This window comes from Pelophylax lessonae (assembly GCF_965119305.1).
Source record: "Pelophylax lessonae genome assembly, chromosome: 6".
NCBI classification, from domain to species: domain Eukaryota; kingdom Metazoa; phylum Chordata; class Amphibia; order Anura; family Ranidae; genus Pelophylax; species Pelophylax lessonae.
Genome location: NC_138773.1, coordinates 77,124,019 through 77,145,195, shown reverse-complemented (window position 1 = coordinate 77,145,195; position 21,177 = coordinate 77,124,019). Strand labels below are relative to the sequence as shown.

General features: G+C 42.4%; 2 protein-coding genes across 2 annotated transcripts in view; one reads left to right on the top strand and one right to left on the bottom strand.

Annotated features, from left to right (window-relative positions):
- IFT140 (intraflagellar transport 140) overlaps positions 1 to 21,177 on the bottom strand; it is a 194,950-nt gene that overhangs the window by 51,892 nt on the left and 121,881 nt on the right. The window lies entirely within an intron of this gene.
- TMEM204 (transmembrane protein 204) overlaps positions 258 to 21,177 on the top strand; it is a 27,353-nt gene continuing 6,433 nt past the window's right edge. The window contains exons 1-2 of the mRNA XM_082260270.1: positions 258 to 1,194; positions 16,757 to 16,912. Coding sequence (XP_082116396.1) covers positions 933 to 1,194; positions 16,757 to 16,912 — 418 coding nt within the window. The 5' untranslated portion in view covers positions 258 to 932. The remainder of the gene's footprint in view (positions 1,195 to 16,756; positions 16,913 to 21,177) is intronic.

The window sequence follows — 21,177 nt, the reverse complement described above, 5'->3', positions numbered from 1 at the left end:
GACCATTTCATTCTCTGCAACAGAGCTTCTTGTTTAAGAATGAATCAGTTCTGGCTGGGAGTTGTGGGGAGGGAAGATGGGGCTATGGAAGGGGAAATCAGCCTTCCAGGAAATGCATCCTTACTTTGGGATTCTTTAGAGAACATCTATCTACAACCAGCGCCTGAGCAAAACTCTCCAAAGAAGGAGGGGTGCATTGGGAAAAAAAGGGAAGGGGGTGGGAAACGCAGCGACACAAAAACAACCATTTCCTCTGCTCCGAGAGAGACAGTTAGGAAACAAATTAACAGAATCCCATGCCAAAAATATATATATCCGTAAAACAAAAACTTCCTATCAGCTGCTGCCTGCCCCAGCCTCTCTCTCCCTCTGTGACTCACATCCATCTCTCACACACACACACACTATTGAGCTCTCGGCTTTCATCCTCCAGCTGCTGCAAGGAGATCCTGTGCTTTTTACTCCTCAAATTCACATTTTCCCTTGAAATGCTCCTTCCATTTCTGCAGGCTGCTGCACCTCTGCTCCTTGAGTGACTAACAGGCAAGCCCTTGGTTTGTGAGTGGATAGAAAAGGTCCACATCTGGAACACATCTGTCTTCTTGGGGCGTGGGAAGAAGAGAATCTGATTTCCACTGTTCCTGGGGGCTCTTAGTTGGTGGGGTCCAGACGGGAATGCAGTTGCATCTTCGAGTGGAGGAGGTGGAAGTTGCATTGCAGGAGTGTGGATAGAGCAGATACGGAACATTGTTGGATTTTCCCCTATTGCATCTCCCTTTCATGGGACGTTTAAGCCAGCTTGCCTGGCAGTGCCATTCCTGGGGGGCGCTTGCCTCTCAAAATGAGTGGGGATGTCCTCTAGCTGCTCCTGACCCTGTGCCGTGCAGCAGGGCTCGCCCTACTTAAGCAAACTTTTTTGGAGGTGACAGGCGATGGGCATGCAAAAACTAGTGGTCGTGGCTGTGGCGGTGGCACTGGTATCCCTTATACTGAATAATGTGGCTGCCTTTACTCCAAACTGGGTGTACCAAACTATGGAGGAAGGACGCAAGCGTACTGTCGGGCTGTGGAAGATGTGCTTGTCAGGAAGAGGGGTAAGCAACCGGCCTGGACAGGGAGATGAGAGAATGTGCCAGTCAGTTGGCTGGGGGTCAGAGCCATCTGGTTTGCAGGAATCTCGGAACACAGTCAAGTGTAAGTATGGAATTATAAGTGTTTAAATATTCACCCTACAATTGTTTTGTTCATAAATTCATGGCTGATTATTAAAAAAAATATCACATTCATTTTTTTTAAAAATGTACTGTTAATGGCCATTTGCATACCTTGGAGGGGGGGATTTACAAAAACTGGAGCATGCAAAATCTGGTGCAGTTCTGCATAGAAAGCAATCATCTTCCAGGTTTTATTGCCAAATATGAATTAAACAAGCTGAAGTTAGAAGTGGATTGGCAACCATGTGCAGTTGCACCAGATTCTGAATGCTCCAGTTTTAGAAAATCTCGCCCCCCCTTATGTCATCTTTATGATACCATTGAGGAGTGAAACAACCTACTTTGCCAACTGTATTACCTATTTTGTTCCATTTTCTTTTATTGTCCTCCCAAGAACAGAAGTCTCTACTGTGCTTAGTGTTTTATTATGGTGGCACTGAAGCAGAAACCATCACCGGTGTTTTTTGAATGCTCTCCTATCTGTTGTCAGCACTCTAGAAACATTCTTTAGACAGTTGTCTACAGTTTTCTTTTGGCAATAAGCAGTCAATACTTGGACAGAGTGGGCAAGAGACATCACCTGTATCAGGTTTTCATCTGCAGTCTGGATTTATAAGATTTCCCTTGACTTCATGTTGGGACAGGAAGTGATGGGGGCTACAAATTGCAATAGATCACTTTATTATTCATTAAAATTGGAAAAAAGTAGAACCGCTGACTGGTAGTTATTACTATCTGTATGTTATTACATAGTTTGAAAAAAATCCATCTAGCTCAACCAATACATAAAATAATAAATTGAAAACCTCCATATACAAAAACCTCTACTCACTGTTGATCCAGAGGAAGACAAAAAAACTCTTACAGCATAGTGCAATTTGTTTCAACAGGGGGGAAAACCTTCCTGATCCACTAAAGTAATCCAATGTTCCCTGGATCAACAATAGCTGATGTGATCTTCCTATACCTATACCTTATATCAGTGATACCGCTTCCCTCATTTCTTGTCCTGCTGTCCCAATGACTAGCCAGGTATAGCTTATAGAAACGTACACTACTTATAGAACTTAAAGTGCCATATAGAAAAAATGCAGCTTATTTGAAGGTTCATTCCACTTGAAACTGATATTTTCATTTTAGTTGATGCTGGAGAGTCAAGTCATCCCATTGCTGAAATGTTTTTTCTGGAATTTCCAGCACACCTGCTGCAGAAATAATTAAGTGGTCCCATTCTCCCTGTTGGGTTATTAATCTGTTTTATTTTTTGGAATAAGTACAAAATAAAATGTGCTAAGTGGAGGAGGAGAATGCTGTAATGCTTTCCAAAGTAACTTGAAAGGATACATCAATGACATCCATTTGCATGTTACTGCTTACTTCTGCCAGTCAATTTTAGCTTGACTAGGGAGCATCACATCTAAAAAAGTTGCTGGGTAATAGAACTTTATATGCTGGGAGCCCCGTGTCTGTAGATAACTTTACCAGGAATTACAAATGTATTTTCACTGGTAGGACATTTTATGTCCCTTTAGAGTTGCTTAGGACCAGGAAAGGATAAAAAGGTGAAGTTAATTTCAGAAAACTTGCTTGCTTGCACTATCCATGGCAGAATTATCGACAGACTAGCAATTATTTATTTTTACAAGTTTTTGCTGTGTATTCGCTTTTCTATATACTCTGCGTTGTGATGTGCTACTGTGGAAAAAGGGTCATGTGTGTCTTCTGGTCTGTGCAATGGCAGACCATAGACCATTCATCACAAATGTGCTGCCTTAACATACCATGCGCTAACACACTGCATAACTGTGAATGGGCCCTTAAAGGAAAGTGTGCCAGGGCAGAAATACCAGAGCTCCCATTAATAACTTGTTCTTTAGCAAGCTCCAGGAATGAGTCTTTATTCTTTACTTGGCTAAGTTAACTGCCTGGAACAAGCATTAGTATATCTAATGCTTTGTCCAAGGTCAGTGACTCTGGCCCTGTTGGAACCACCTGGCTTGGCAAACTCAACTGAAAATTTAAAGGAGTCGGATTGAAAATTGTTGGCAAAACAGTGACTGCATCCAATCAGATGCAGTCACTATTCAGGTATTTTGACAGCCGCAGCCGCAGGCGCTACGGCTGCATGAATGCAATAGCCAGCAGAGCAGATTCCTCTATCCACACTGTTTAGAGTGGATGGAGGAATCTATTGATCAGGCTGAACAAGAGAAATATAGCTGTGTATAAACAGCTTAAAGAGGAAGTAAACCCTCCTCTGACACTTTCATTTTTATTATAGGCTTACCTATAGGTACTGTAAATATCTCCTAAACATGTACCGTTTAGGAGATATTTACCTTTCATGCAGCCAGTGACGTCACTGGCGCATGCGCTCTGAAGGAACGGCCGATCGTGCCGTTCCTTCAGAGCCCCGTGCCGTGACCGTCGGCTCCCGCGCGCGTGCGCGGGAGTGACGTCACCGCGGCTCCGGCCAATCAGATGGCCGGATGCCGCGATCCCGGAAGAGAGGTAAGCGAGCGGCGCGGCGGGGGGTCGTTCTAAGGTAAGTATTTGATAATGAGCTAGTATGTGATGAATACTAGCTCATTATGTCTTTCTCTTTCAGGATGGAAAGAAAAAAATTTTTTTTTTTTTTCGGTTTACAACCTCTTTAAGAAGTACAGTAAATAAAGGATAGGAATCAGTCCCAGAAATTGCACTTTAAAACAATTCTTCAATAGCAGCTCCTTTATCACTATACTGCCAAATCCCCATTAAAAGAACCTACACAACACTAATATAAGAGTATAATCGTGCAGTGCAAAGCACAGTACTCATAGCAACCAATAAGCATTCATCTTTTACTGTGTGACTTCAGTTAAGTGAATTTGGAGTGGTTACTATTGATTAGTGTACTTTCTCTTGCATCATTTACTGAATAAGCACAAATAAGTCCTATGTAAGAAAAAAAAGAAAAGTAACTGCATTCAGGAACTTCCTCATTCCCGGTCATTTTCCTGTACTGAATGATAAAGACAATCCATAGCTGTCACAGATTTCCACTGACATTCCTGGGCTGGACATTTAAGGCCCGTACACATAAGAAAATCTGAAGGGAAATTTCGTCTGACGAGCGATCTGCCGATATTCGGATTGTTAGTATGGTGCTTTCGACAGCCGACTTCGACTTTTCAGCCAAAAAATTCCTGATGTGCAGGCTATAAAATTGTTATCGTCCGTCAACACAACGTCCAATTTTCGTCTCATTAGTACAGTTTTCGACAGAAAAAAATCTTAACAGCAAGACTAGGCATGCTCAGAGACGAAAGAACACATACAAAACAATCCAACACATGACATCACTTCTGAAGTAGAATTCTGTTGTACGGGAATATTCGTATGAAAATAATCTCTTCACTTTCCACATCAGACTAGCATGCCACAAAAAATGGACGACAGATCGTTCGATAATCTGATCGTGTGTACGGGGCTTTAGTATGCCATGTCCATGAGAGTAAGCTAAGGCACTAAAACATAACCAAGAATGGTGCCTACAAATCATTTAAAGTGTCACTCGCTATAAGAAGACCACTCATTAAACATTGCAAGGAGCAAAGTCAGAGTGCAAATTGCAGTATTCCAAAGAAACCAATCAAAATGAACGCAACTGAAGTCAGATTGGTGCAAGATAGAATCTGATCTGGGTACTACGGCACTGTCATTTAAACTTTGCTCCTTGCAATATTTCATTGAATGAGCCAAAAGAAATTGGTATGGGCAACAACCATAGTCCTCCAGATGAAGACCAACATTTAAAGTATAATTAAACCCAAGGCAAAAACTTCTGGTCTAGGGTTTAGGTCCCGGTTCACACATATGCGATGCAGACATTGCATGTGATTCGCAGCGCACTGTTCTGCAAATCACATGCGATGTCTGTGCGTTGTGAATACAGCCATACAGATTGTATGGCTGAATTTGCATTGCATTCGGACACAACTCGCACAGGACCCTTTTTTGGGTCCGCACCAGAATCGGATCGCATGGGTGTTCACACCTATGCGATCCGATTCATGTCAGAACTGACAGTTCGCACTGCGATATGCAAACTGATCTGGGGGGTATCGTTAACTTGTATTGACACCCCCAGCAATTCACATATGGCAGTGTGAACTGCCTGTGAGTTGAGTGCAATGCGGAAACCCGCAGTGGATTCGCAGTGTTTCCGCATCGCACATGCATGAACCAGCCCTAATAATGCTAAAAATACTGACTGTTTTTTTCTTCACATACATTTTTATACTTACCTTTCCATTCCTTGAACTTCACACGACACTTCTCCTGGTGGCTTCCTCTTCATGCACACGTGTCCAACTTATGAATGCATGTCCCCCAATGATGAAGTGGGACAGGATACACTTCAGATTTCGTTTTTGCATGCTTTGTATTATTTCATTAAAGAAGATAAAAACCTTAACTGAATGACTTTTAGTTTGCTAAGCAATGTATAAAGTTTTTTGTCAAATAAAATACTTTTTTCAACTTTTATCATCCTTTATTGCATCTCAGTGCTGCTGATCTCTATCATGCACTTTAAAAGAGAAGTTTAAATAATAAAAAAAAAAAATTATACTCACCTAGGTGGATGCCGCATCGATCCGATGCTGCATCTGTTCCCTGCCGGCTCTGCATTGAGTGATCAAACACAGCCGATCGCTCAGTTCTACCCATTTGCTCTGAGCAGAGAGCCATGACTGTCAGTCAGTGGCTCTCTGCTCTCATCTCCAGCGTTCACTGGACCACTTGGCTGTGCAAGGGGCAGGAGGGCTGGTTCAGCTATCAGCGGATCGCCGAGAGCCTGAGCCAGGTGCCGGTCCAAGCTTGTGGGTGGATGCTGACCATATGGTTGGGATCTTTCCCGAGCCTGGACTGGAGTGATGCCAGTGAAAACAGGTCACAGGAGTGTGGAACAAACTACACTCTTGTGATCCATAGAAGTATGGCCAAAAAAGCTTTGGCCATACGTCTCCTTTATTTATGGCTGTATGGCATTTCTCACGGTGGGTTTACTCTGATGGTAATAACAGTGGATCATGCTTAGTTCCACCTAAAAATGGAAGTTCCGCTTTAAGGCCTCCTCCTGGCTCCTGTTTGTGAAACTGAGCTTTTGGGGAGGGGGGCAGGAACCCGATTTTGATAGGTACCTGCTCCCACTTCAGTTCCAGTCGCCTTAAGCTATCAGAAGCAGAAGTGTTTCTTCCCGAAGTCTTCTGGGACACGACAGGTGCTAGAAGACTTTGGGACCAGTCACAGACTGCAGTGCTACTCGCACATGCGCAGTGGGCACCTGGCTGTGAAGCCGCAAGCTGTCTGAGCCGGGTGCCCATAGTTGAGATGCCGGCACCACTGGATCGTGGGCTTACACTTTTTGCAGCTGCTGACTTTTAATAAGCAGAAAAATGCCTGGAACTCCGCTTTAATGTGTGCTGAAATGGCCACTTTACATCTCCACCAGAAGCCCATGTAAAAGGATGGCAATGCAAGAGCACAAATGGGAGACTGTGGACCATGCCTATGTAATGTGTGTTAAAATGACCACTTTTGGTGGAAGCCTGTGTGACAGCACCTGATCTCAGCTGGAAGATACACAGTGCGTTGTGATTAAGGCCCGCTTAGGGCTGAAACACATGAGTATGGAGGATTTAATGTTGTATTTTATCCTGGGTAATTAAAGCATTGCATGTGTCTTGGAAGCAGGTGCTGGGAATATCGGTTTGACAGGGCGTTGTCACCCTAGAAATGGCCTGAACAAGGATTATCATGGCAGGATTGGCAAGTAATATTTTAATGAAAAATGCAGATTAATTAAACAAAAAAATGAGTTTACATGAAACTACATTGACATGTTATAGCTTATATGAGCGAATAGTGATTGGGTTTACATCCACATGAAATACTGCCCGGTGCGTCTAGACCAGCATAATTATTTCAAACCAATTACAGAAAAATGTCTATAGGAATTTACCCGACACATCTCAGATTACAGCTGTGCAAAATTTGACTTCATCTCCATCAGAACACCCAGGAGATAGGAGGCCTAGTCCCTATACAAAGTGGTTTGGGATTTAACCCCTTCCCATCCATCATTTACCTGATAAAAAAAAAGGCGGCAATAAAGTTGAGCAGCCCTCATCAGCCAGGAAAGAGTTACAGCAAAAATGCACAGCATGCATTAGGTCACTAGTAATAAAACATTCATCATCCACTTTCCTTCCCCCTCCGCTGCTCCCCCAAAGGTCAAATACCACATGTACAAAGCAGTGTGTAAAACAGTGTGCAGCTTTGTAAAGAGCATGTTACAGGATAGTGCGCTCTACACAGGCCAACCATTCCAAGCCAGCTCTGTGTGTGAATGATCACTGTGCGCCTTTTCTTTTTACAATGGTTTTTATTATGGTTCAGAAGGTATATGGGTTCACAATGCAGAAGTAGCTAAATTCTGTAGTAACTACAATCTCAGCCAAGTTAGAAGTCAGTTACAAGGCAAGATACACATGAATCTTAAGCCCGTACACACGCACAGATTGTTGGCCGTAAATTGTTGGCCAACGTCTGATCTGCCGATTGTAGGCTTGTTAGTATGATGCTTCCGACAACCAACTGCGAATTTTCGGCCGAAAAAAATCTGGTGTGCATGCTATAAAATTTTTGTTGGCCAACAAAGAACGGCCGATTGTTCCTCAGTCAGTACAGATTTCGGCAGACAAAAATCAGATGAGCAAGACTGGGCATGCTCAGAGAAGAAAAAACACACTGAAAGTCAACCAGAACATGACATCACTTCTGAAGTTGGTTTTTGTTGGCCAACAAAAGTCCAGTGCAAGTCTAGAGCACATTTCAACCAACAAACAACACTGGACAAAAGTTGGCCAATCAGTTGGCCAACAATCTGTGCCTGTGTACGAGGCTTTACTCATTCCGTAGTGCTTTTTTAATTTCCCATTGGCGGGTTGGATTCTTGATTATTGTGCTCATAACTTGTGATCAAGGTCAAACCCCAGTGTCTGGAAAAACGTGGTTATACCAGGTATATGAGCCAAGGAAGTAGACAGAAAAGAAGAGAAAATAGTTTAACAGCTGAAAAGTAGGAGATAACTCCTAGCTGGCCACACAGCTTGAATTTTGGTCCAATTCCAGCTGAATCATATGAAAATCGAGTTGGGGAGGGGGGGCTCTGTTGGCACCACCCAAAATCGAAGGAGCAAGGGGAGAAATTGTCAGCTGAACAAAATCCTATCAGCTGCACTCACTGTTTGGGTATTCAGACAGCGACAAGTGGTGTGCCTCAATACAATAGCTGGCACTGACAATTCCTCCATCCACCCAGTTTAGCCTATTGGGCTGAACAATAGAACTCTAGCCATGTATGGCTAGACTAAAGCTGGTCATCCATGGTTTGAATTTTGACCAATTCCTGCTAAAATGGCTTAAATTTGTGCTGTGGGTGGCCTGGTCAGCACTACCAGGCTGATGGATATTTATTCTCGCTTTCTGTCTGGCAAAATCCTTATAACAGTAAAAATATTCTAATCCTACCCCATGCTATCCAAAAAAATTGTGTACAATTTAATCTTATTAATTTGTATGTAAACCCTAACAATGAACTACTCTTAACCTAAGTTCACATCTACGCGGTTGAGGTTTAAAGCAGTTTTCCTTCGCATTTTGTGTTTTAGAACACGCAATTTTTATGCATTTTTCATGCGTTTTTTTTTTTTTTTCTCTTCTGTGAAAAGCTGGTTGTTAAAGGAGTGGGCCCGGGACGCTGCTCACCGCGTCCCTAACAACCAAATAATCATCAGCTGTCAGCGGGGTTGCCGGCAATAATAATATTAAAAATCTGCTCGGCAGATCAGAAAAGGGAGGGAATGAGCGAGCACCCCCCTTCCCCTCCTGAGCCATAACAGGCCACGTGTCCTCAACATGGGGAGGGTGCTTTTCCCCATGTTGATGGGGACAAAGGCCTTTTCCCCACAACCCTGACCAGTGGTTGTGGGGGTCTGTGGGCGGGAGGCTTAGCGGAATCGGGAAGCCCCCTTTAAGAAGGGGGCCCCCAGCCCTGCCCCTTGTGACATAGTTGGCCCAGCATGCCCCTTGCAAAAGACGCAACAAGGGGGCGGGGCCACTTGTGTTTTTGGTGCGGATCTACTGAAGTCTATTACGCAAAACGCAATCTGCTGCGGCAAAAAGTTCCTAACCCTTTCCAAAAATGCACCTGCTGAAAAATGCATAGATGTGAACGTGTTCCATAGGAAACCTTGTTAAATGGACTGTAGTGAGGTTCTGCAAACCGCAAAACTCACACAAAAAAAAAAAACACATAGGTGTGGACCTAGACTTATGATGTAAACAAGTTGATAGACGATGATCCAAAAACTCTTAATTTTGGAGAGGTCCACCAGATATGCAGGGGTGTGCCTGTAGTAAAGCATCCTCGAAAGCACACTGTGTTTTTTTGTATAGATTGGGTTATTGTTGGTGAATTGTGAGTTCGGTATCTAAAAGAGAACGAGAAAATCCTTTAAAACTGCAATTTGGAGGGGCAATCCCTATTTGGAAACCAAATACTTTGGCCCTAATATTTAAAGGCTTAGTCCACCATCATCCCACTTACCTGATTTGGTAGGTTCCTCTCTTTGCAGCATCCAGTTTAATTTAAATTCAGCATGGCTCGCACGAACTGTATGTCATTTATTCACAGATCCATTCATAGGTATCTGTAGATGGAAGACTACAAATACCATCTGCCACTGTAGCAGGGGGACTTGTAAATCTCAAAGGGGCACAAGTCTTGTAACATCACCACACTTGCAGTCCATTGATTACTTCCTCCAGCCCCATAATAATAGGTCCTTACGAACCTGGGGCTAGGGGAAGAGTCTGCAGAAGCCTGTGCATTGCACTGTGACACACTGATCACAGATGCAATGCTCTGCAGGCCTGAATGCAAAAAATAAATAAATGCACTTCTTTGCATTTATAAATGTGGGTGCATTTATTTATTTTAAAGTTGGACTATGCCTTTAACAACCAGAAGTGTTATACTACACTATACCTCCCAGTTTTCTGAAATGGGAGAGGGCCACATTATACAGCACATAGGACTGTGGATAAACTACACACCAATATCACGCCCTCCAGATAGAAGGACCATGAAAATTTAAAAAAACGATGATTGATCAAACCCACAAGTGCTTTTTTTCACCACTACTTTTCCTTTATACTAGAATAATGAAATAATTTAGACATTGGATATAAGTGCAGAAAAAGACATTTGAGTTCATTCAGAATTAACTTGAAATGAACTCAAGTTAAAATCAGCTAAATACATTTAAGGTGCATCAAAACCTAGACTAGAAAAGCAGATCTCCTGTCTGCAAGTTGCAAAGATTGTCCCTACTCTGTGTGAAAACAGCAGTCTCTCTGCAGAGGTCCAACAAGCTCGCTGCGGAGTCAGAGCTCCCCTATTTAAAAGGGAGATTGCTGGGTATAGAGCAGTAGATCTGAATGCTGGAGCAAGAAAAACGTGGTCAGGTATAGACCTATTTAGCTATAGCATGTGAAGAAACAAAGCTACATGCAAGAAGTAAAAGCCTGAAAGTTAGAGGTAAGGCAACATTACAGAAAGGGCTGCAGTTTTCTTTTACAATTATAGTAGGGTTATGATCTTTAAAGCTGATGTCCAGGTTTCATGTCACTTTAAATAGTTTGTTTGGACCAAGCTGGTCCAAACAAACTATTTGCTTCCCTAAGTGCTGCAGTGTCTCTAAACACTGTACAGTGGGGAAAATAATTATTCCCCTGCAGATTAAGGTCATGGAGTGGCCTAGTCAGTCTCCAGACCTTAATGCTATAGAAAAAACTTATGGAAGGAGGTGAAACTTCCAATTGGCCAAGTGACAGCCAAGTAACCCTAATTTGGAGAAGATCTGAAAAGATGAGTGGACCAAAATCCCTCCTGAGATGTGTGTAAACCTGGAAACCAACTACAAAAAATGTCTCATCTCTGTGCTTTCCAACAAGGGATTCTCCACCAGTACTAAGTCATGTTTTGCTTGGGGATCAAATACTTATTTTACTCACTGAACTGCAACTCCATTTATAATTTATATTTGTATCGTGTTTTTCTGGATTTTTGGTTGATATTCTCTATCATTTAAAATACGCCTATGATAAAAAAAAAAGATGATAGGCCCTTCATTTCTTTGTAAAGCAAACACAAAATCTGCACGGGATTAAATAATTATTTTCCCAACTGTATGTAACTTCAGTTACATACGCTACATAGTGCTGGGTTCCAGTTGTGAGGCAGAAATTGGCTGAGCGCAGCTTTGTATTCTGTTAGGGTGAAACGCGTTGACGTATTTCCGGCGTGGAGCCACGTAGCGTCACTTCCGGTCGGGCTTCCTGGTCTCGGTGGAACGCACGCCAACAGCGGCGTTTCCTGTTTTGTCATATCGCTTTCTTATTTGCTTGCTCTTGTGAGTATAACCAAAATTGTGGAGGAATAAATATATTTGTTGAACATACTACACTATTGGCCCCTTTCTTTCATCCACATATATCGGGGAAACGTTATCTTTATCCCAACGGAGCGATCCCAATTTGGATGAAACATCGGAGCACGGACGTCGCAGTCCCATCATTATACTCAAATACGCTGAGCCATCCATATTGTGGTGAGTAGGGGACCTGGAGGGTCACTCATGTGAACACCTAACACACCTGGATGGATATGCACTTGAGCACCTATACCCACTTGCCCTGAAGAAATAAGGATTTGCACTTTAGCACTTTTTTCATTAAATTTATTAAGAGACTATATATGATATAAAGCATTTATTGTTTTATATATGTAATATTTTTTTATATATTGATTTTTTTATATATTGATTTTTTTATATATTGATTTATATATTGATTTTACCATTTGTTGTTATAATATTTGTTGCTAGCGCTGTTTTAATCAAATTTCACATTATATATATATATATATATATATATATAATGTTTGGGGGTTCTAAGCAATTTTCTAGCAAAAAAAAAAAAGTAGATTTTTACATGTAGAAGCGAAGTGCCAGAATAGGCTTGGGAAGGAGGTGGTTACCCAATATTTATATTTTACACCCACTACCGCCCTGATACCCAACCCGAGGGCCACATGCGGGTCTTTGGTACTTGTTGTGCAACCCTCAAATCCCAGCAGTCTGTAGTGGGAAGGAGATCATTAGTTTGTAGAGTTGTAATATGTCCTAGGTCTCCAACTGCAGCATGCCTCCAGTCTCCAGCCAGACCTATAGCATTTCCACGGCTATGTCTCTGGCTATTATTTCCTCTAGTATATCTGCAGTCACTGACAGTCTTTTCTAGAATACACAATAAACATTATGTGCGGCCCTTTGGTAAAGGTCAATTTTAAGCCCCCACACCTCATAGGTTGATAACCACTGCACTACAGGTTCACTGGTAGTCTTGTGACCATTTCGGACATTTCCTGATTTTTAATGCCAACCTACATTATAAGCAAAACCCCAGCAAACATGTTTTATTGAAGTCTGCTATGTAACAAATGTTCTCTCTCATGGGGTGTTTGCTACCTCCAGGATCGCTGACCTGTTTTAATTTTTACACTTTCAATCAAGCCAGACAGTACAGCTGTTGCTAGATTGTATTTTTGATAGTTCACAGAATACAAGGTGTTGTGTGAATGGACAAGGGGAGAGGAGGTGCAGATGAATGACAGTACAAAAGGGCCCAAAACATAACAAAAGCTGTACTGTCTGGTGTGAATGAAAGTGTAAAAAATTTAAGAAAGGTAAGAGAAGCTGCAAGTGGCAATTTTTTTTCTTTTTTTTTTTAGCACAGCAGATTTTAATTTAAAGTAATGCTTTAAATGTTAAATGTGAATTAGAATGGACCTGTAATTAGGGATCGACCGATTATCGGCAATGCCGATATATCGGAGGCCGATATGCACTTTCCCCGATATATCGGAATCGGCCCCGGAGGTTACCGATATTGCCGATATTTTGGGAAAGTGCTGTACCGGAGTGATGCCTGCAGCTAGAGACATCACCCCAGTACCGGCGTCCATAGCCGACAGTCGGCTGTCTTGTAATGACAACCGATGCGGCTGAGAAGCTGCTCGGGTGTCATTACAAGGAGCGGAAGGAGACGTCATCCCCCCTCCTGCCCCCATCCGCGGCTCACCCAGGTCTCCTGTCCCACCGGGGGCACGCAGGAAACCATCATGCAAATCCGCCGAAGAGAAGACCCAATCAAAGCCGCATTCGGCTCGGATCGGGTCTCCATGTAAAAACCCGGAAGTGATGTCCTGACATCACTTCCGGGTACTCGGTGCCAGATTAAAAAAAATGACAGCATTCAAAACAGCCAAACTTGGCGTTTTGAATGCTTTTAAGTGCAAAGGAGGGGTTTGGGGTCTTTTAGACCGCCAGATACCTCCACAACAGTACCTGTCAAGAAAGAAAAGAAGTACAAAAATATCGGCCGATACCGATATTCAATGGCCAGAATATCGGTATCAGCTTTAAAAAACGATATCGGTCAATCACTACCTGTAATATATAAAAAAAACATACAGTTATTTATTACATCTCCCAAAGTTCACAGTATTACCCCTGCCTTTGCTTTAATTTGCTAATCTTTCCAGAAGGATGAAGCCATCTTCGTTCAGGCATCATCCAGAGTCAGCATCTACTTCTTAGAATGAAATGCTGGCTCAGAGATGACACAATCATTAAAATCATTCTGTCGTGTTCAAAAATATTTGACACAGATCAGTCCCAATTGCAGACTCTCAGCTTCTGACTTTCTAGTTTTAAAAGAGAAGTGCAGTTTTCAAAATAACAGACATCCATATTCACCTATGTGGCTGCAGTATTAATCCAATGCTGCATCTGTCTCCCACAAGCTTTATGCCCGAGAACTGGGTGATCACGTGAGCACTGTTCGCTCAGTTCTTGGTCTTCACTGAGCAGAGAGCGGTGACTGTCAGCCACTGCTCTCTGCTCTTCCAATACAGCACTCACTGGAGCGCTGGGCTATGAGAGGGTGGGCGTGGCTAGCTCAGGCTCTCAGTGGCTCGCTGAGAGGCTGGGCCAGCTGATGGTCAGGCATCTGGGTAGATACTGACAATACTGTCAGGATCCCTGCAGAGCCTGTACTGGCTCTGTGATGGCAGCCAACAGTTGGCTGATTATGGATCACAGGAGTGCAGAATAAAAAGTGCATTCTTGTGACCCACGTGAGAAGTATGGCCAAAACAGCTTCAGCCTTACTTCTCCTTCAATGCTGCAGTCTTATGGCTGGGAAACTGTGTTTTTTAAATAAAAAGTACAGATTGTCCCACAATTATTCAGTTGCTGTAAATTGTGATATGGCGGGAATGTATTCAAGAAGACATGTACAGATTAATAATAATAGAATATACACATACATACAATACTATACATAATTATTAGACCCCTTTCACATGGGCGCTCCCATCACTCCTTTTGACACGCGATTACACAGATCAAAATAAGATTGCAATGTATCTCTACAGACGGCTGCTTGTGTGCTTGTTTACATCCAGGTTTGTTGGACTGAACACAATCAACTTGTGTCCAACTCCACAAAAGCAGGTGTAAATAAATGGGGGGTACTGTCAGTTACAGGGGCATTCCATCGGTCAATTTTTAACCTGTGATTAGACTGATCAAAAACAAACTGCAATGTATCCCTATGTTCAGGGGGATATAAATAGATGCGTTTTCAGGTTCACAAGACTAAATGCAATAAGTTTGCAGCTAGGTCCGCAAAAGAGTATGTAAACAGATTTAAGCAGATCCACAGCCATTTACATCCAGACACCCATAAAGATTACATGTGAACAAAGACACCGCTTGGACAGATTCCCCAGGGTGGTGAGCAGTCTATGCACTGGTCTGCAGTGTCTTCCTTACACCCAAACACAACATGAAAAAAGGAGATAGAAAGCCGGCAACTCGTTCATCCAAATATTATGATTTTATTGATGCAGGTAAAGTATGGAAAACACAAATGCTTACGTGTTTTGGCATGTAGCCTTAGTCATAGGGCAGAGATGTCAAACTGGCGGCCCACCAGCTGTTGCAGAACTACACATTTCATCATGCCTTTGGCTGTGGGAGTCATGCTTGTAACTGTCTGCCTTGCAATGCCTCATGGGACTTGTAGTTCAGCAACAGCTGGAGGGCAGCGAGTTTGACACCTGTGTCATAGGGCAATGACTAAGACTACAGGCCGAAATGCGTAAGCCTTTGTATTTTTTTGTCCTCCACCTGCATCAATATAATCATCATATTAGGATGAACAAGTTACCGGCTTTCTATCTCCCTTTTCATTAGGTTAGTTTTTCCTCCTTGACAAGACATACGTGACATCGGTTTCTGCTCTGATCTGACTCAGCACTCAGTCTAGCATTCCCTACAAAGAGAGAACAGAGGACGCGCACGTGCAAGGGGCCTAAAAGCATTTGGTCATATGATATTGTCTGAGAAGATAGTAGCAGGCAATCTGAACTCTGATCCTCCATCTTTAACAGAGATCACATGATGAAGGGCAACAAAGAGTCCAGAGAAGGGCAACAAAGAAAATTAGGGGAATGGAGGACATCAGCTATGAGGAAAGACTACAAGCATTGAACCTATTCTCTCTGGAGAAGAGACGATTGAGAGGGGATATGATATCAATGTACAAATAGCGTACTGGTGACCTTACCATAGGGAACAAACTTATCAGAGAAAGGGAATTCAATAAGACACAGGGCCACTCACTAAAACTAGAAAGAAAGCGGTTTAACCTTAAAGTGCGTAAGGGGTTCTTTACTGTCAGAGCGGTAAGGATGTGGAATTCTCTTCCACAAGCAGTGGTATCAGCAGGGAGCATCGATAGTTTCAAAAAACTATTAGATGGGCACCTTAAAGACCGCAACATACAGGGGTATACAATGTACGGTTAACAGCAAACACACACACACATCATAGGTTGAACTGGATGGAGTGGTGTTTTTTTTCAACCTCACTATGTAAAAAAAATGCCTAGGCATTTTGTTTGTGTGAGCATCACTGGAAGAAATATGGAGCAGCATTTTCTTTAGGAAAAGTAAGTATTTCACTTTCAATGAATACATAGCTAGACTATACTTGTAGGATTGTACATTCGTCTGGAATTCGGCGACATGTATTGGAGTTTTAACAGAAGAGGAATACTAGAAGAGTTTCCAGTAAAGCAGCATTCAGGGCTGTCATATGCCCCAGAGGAGAACATTTCACATTCACACTTTCTAGAGCCTTAGGTAAACTAAATTTATGGATGTATGTGAATGAGAAACGCGTCTGTAGAAATAGAACATTTGTGTTCTTTTACACCAGAAAACAGAACGTTGAGCAAATGCAGAATCTCGGAATAAAATGAAAGTGTTGATATAACATATCTTGTCCTTTCTTTCTTTACAGTGCAGTTTGACATGATGAGGGCCTGTAATCTGATTGCCACGGTTGCCCTGACTGCCGGACAGCTCATCTTCCTTATGGGACTCGTGGAGCTGCCCATTATTACCCAGGATTCCCAGTGGTGGGAAGAAGCCATCGCTGCTGTATTTCAACTTGCAAGTAAGTACATCTGTTACTAATAACTAGTACATGAACCGGCTGAATGCTTTTTTTTTTTTTTATATTGCAACTACTTGGAAACACAAGAGTCTACAAAATAAAGTCACTGGGAAAAAGCGAGATACAATAAAATATCTTATATGACAATGCGGAGCGTGTACTGAGACACCTGGCACTGTACAATGTAAAATTCAGGTGCATTTCCTCACCTGAGAGCCATAGGTGCCGCATACAGCCGCCCACAGAAACCAATACCTGTATGTAGGTATATGCCAGTACTTGCGTACGAGTTATGTGTACGTACACCCCTGGATGCAGACAGTCTGTGCCCAGAGTCAAAAATTCATATGCATCGGTGTGTGTGCGCAAGAACCACCATATACCCGTGTACAGTCATCTATTTCTGGTGGGGCTGCACGTAGCACTAGGGAGGGGAAATATGCCCAAAAGATATGCTACAATGCCCCACGTGCCTACATGCATGAGGCAGAGATTACCAATAATCAAAAGAATAGATGCCTCTTCTATACCTGCACTGCATCCAATATTTTGTTATTGTCTTCAATTCAAATGATCTATGCGTGTGTGGTGTGAAGCGATTGGTACAAACAGAAGTCCATAATTTTTTATTGCCTTTTACAGCTTATAACCTGGGTTAAAGAGGTCCTGCTGTGTTCATAAATCAGGTCCAACTGAACCCAATTAAAGGCTAAGTTCACCTACCAATACTGTATACTAGGGGTCTTCAAACTATGGCCCTCCAGTTGTTCAGGAACTACAATTCCCATCATGCCTAGTCATGTCTGCGAATGTCAGAGTTTTACAATGCCTTACATGACAGCTGGAGGGCCGTAGTTTGGAGATCCCTCCTGTATACCATTAATGTACCTCTGTTGCAGAAAAATAAAAGCTTTCTTTGATTTTTTGAACAAGGCATTTCCTTAGGCCCCTGGTGTGGTCCATAGAAAACTTTATGAACTCCTGGTGTGTAGATGCAGAATGTAAAAACCAGTAAGACACAGGAAGAAGGTCACCAGCTGACCTCATAAGCACACACACCCTGCACCCATCAACTGCACAACCTGATTGCACAATCTCTGTACAATTTCCTTTAAATTTATCAAAACTATGGAATAGGAGGACCCACCTACCTATCCATTAACTCTGCATTCAATCAGGCAGGCCCTTGCACTACATCAGCGATCTCCAAACCATGGCCCAGGCCCATCTGGAGAGACACTGGGGATGCTGTGCAAACATAGAAAGTGTGGCAGCCTACATTGACGAGCCAGGCAAACGCACGTCTGGAAAGATGCCAGGGATTATGTGCAGCAAACCTAGTTGAGGGGTGCAGCGTGTGTGTGAACTATCTATGGAACACACCGGGGTCGAAGGTAAAGCCTTATTCTAAAAATCAAAGAAAGCATTCATTTTTCTGCATCAGAAGTACATTAATTTTATATTGGTACATCAGGGAGCTGAAATTTAGATGAAAAAATAAAATAAAAAAGGTAAACTTAGCCTTTAAGGCTAGTCTTCATTAGGTACACAGCACAGTGAAGCAAGAAGATTTATTCACAAAAGCCCTGAGGAAGGGGGGGGGGGTGCTGAAATTCCCCAAAACATGTTTTCTGTACCCTACCATGATAACCAATGAAAGGTATTAAACAAGCTGAATTGTTTATTGTCCTGTACCAGGTGCTCCTTATCACACACTCAATGAACCAAAACCATAGAACAGAGGATTTATATAGGTTTACTTAGGATAGTTCTTTCTTTTTTGAATATTTGTTTTAATAGTTATAGGAAAACTTGCTATACCATTTATACCTGGCTATGTTTAATAGTGTGGTTGACTATTGTGTTAAGGTATTGGCCATTTGTTGAACACACACTCAAAGATGTTGAAGATCTGATGACCCAGCACCTCTATACATTCTGTCTGCAGTCTGGGGGCATAGGACCATAGCATGATACCAACGTACCACCACTGATGCACCCACGGCTGGGTTAGTGGGTCAGAATCTGTCCAGTGTTAGCACATTCTCAAAGTCTTGTGTGTGCAAAAAAGATCCTTAAGCTCCAATCAACACTGCTGCAACTTATCATGCGACTTGCGTCTCATAGGGGTTGATTTACTAAAACTGGAGCGTGCAAAATCTGGTGCAGCTCTGCATAGAAATTCATCAGTTTCCAGGTTTTTTTTTTTTTTTTTTTTTGTTAAAGCATAATTGAACAAGCTGAAGTTAGAAGCTGATTGGCTACCATGCACGGCTGCACCGGATTTTGCACTCTCCACTTTTAGTAAATCAACCCGATAAAGTCGCAGGACAAGTTAAAACACATTATTTCAATGGGTGCCATCTTTTAAAGTATATGGTGATCTTGAAAACATTTTATTTGCCATAGTTAAAAACATTTCTCAGTGGTTTTCAGGGAACTTTTGTAGCCAGTTACAAAAACTGCTGACATTCCCACCCTGAGGCTTCTCATCAGCTAACGGAATTGGATTTTTCCTGCCAAATGCAAACTGCAAATGATAACTGCATTTAACACTAGGGCTGTCACCCACACACATAGGTATAAGCAATCACATCAAATGCTAGAAGAAGCTTACAGTCTAATATGTCCATGAGACCGCATAGAAGCCACATTTCCAACCAGTATATTTTTTCAGTTATGACATGATGCAATAGCACCAGAGCCAACCTAAACCAATATAGGGAAAGCATACAAAGGTGGAATGTTTACCCGAAAACACAAGGAGGCTCCCAGAGTTGGCTAGAAAAAGTGCTGACCACCTAGCTACCATGTTCCTCTGAGCAGGGCTTTTTTTTCAGCTGGAACGTAGTGGAACTCAGTTCCACCACCTCTGGCTCAGGTCTTCTTCTCCCTACTCACCACTATCACTTGTAAACACAGAAGTCCGACTTTCTGTACTCTCTACCTGTGATGACTGTTATCGGTTAGCAATGTTCCCAGCTATCTCCGTGGACTACAGCACCCCCCCCCCCCCCTATGTTATCAAGGAGAGGGAGAGATGTTCTGTAATCCTAAAACACTTTCATAGATACAGCACAGTGAGTAATCAATGTCACCCTAGGACAGGAAGTGTGTTATTGGCAAGGCGACCAGGTAAAAATAAAAGAAGGAAAGCCTGCAAAAAAAAAAACGAATGCAGCCCCCAAAGGACTGGTAAGCTGCAATACGTTACATTTTTATTCTGGGTTTAGATACGCTATAAAGCGGAACTTCACCCAAAAGGAGAAGTTCTGCTCTTCCTCCTCCTCCCCCCTGCTCTTCAACTTTTGGGACTTAAAATTTTTCCCACTTCTGTTCAGATCGCCTAGACCTGCCCCCCTTCCTAATAGTGTTTTTTGGCTGTGATTCACTATTTATACAGCCTCTCCACATGCATGTTCATAGTTCTGATTAAACAAATCTAATTTCGTGAAACGCGTCAACTATGCCTTGTCTCCTGTCTCTGATCATTTTGTCTATCATGGATTTTTGAATTTTTCAATAAATATTTTTAATTATTCTCAAGTCGGAGTGCGGTTTTCTACTTTTAATTACTATTGCCCCCCTTCCTGCCCGCAGCCTTCTGATACACTTCAAGGGTCCCAGAAAGCTGCGAGACCACTCACAGGGTACAGTTGGGCCTGAGCATGTGCAGCGGGCACCCGGCTGTGAATACGTAAGGAGTCACAGCCGGCTGAACACAGTTAACAAGCCAGCGCGAAGATCCGAAGACTAGTAAAGAACTGGTTCTGGTGAGGCCAGCGCTGGATCCTTGGAAAGGTATCTATTTAATAAAAGTCAGCATTTACAGTTTTTGTAGCTGCTGACTTTCATTTTTTTTTTAAATTATCAAAGAACTGCTTTAACCACTTAAGCCCCGGAGGATTTGGCTGCTAAACGACCAGGGGGTATTTTGCGATTCGGCACTGCGTGACTTTAACGGACAATTGCGCGGTCGTGCGACGCTGTACCTAAAGGAATTTGACGTCCTTTTTTTCCCACAAACAGAGCTTTCTTTTGGTGGTATTTGATCACCTGTGAGATTTTTACTTTTTGCGCTATAAACAAAAAAAGAGCGTAAATTTTGCAAAAATAACAATATTTTTCACATTTTTTTATATGAAATTCCCCCAAAAAAATGTAAAAATCAAAATTTTTTAACATTTTCGGCCAATTTGTTTTATGCTACATATGTTTGGTAAAAAAAAAAAAAATCGCAAAAAGCGTATTTTTATTGGTTTGCG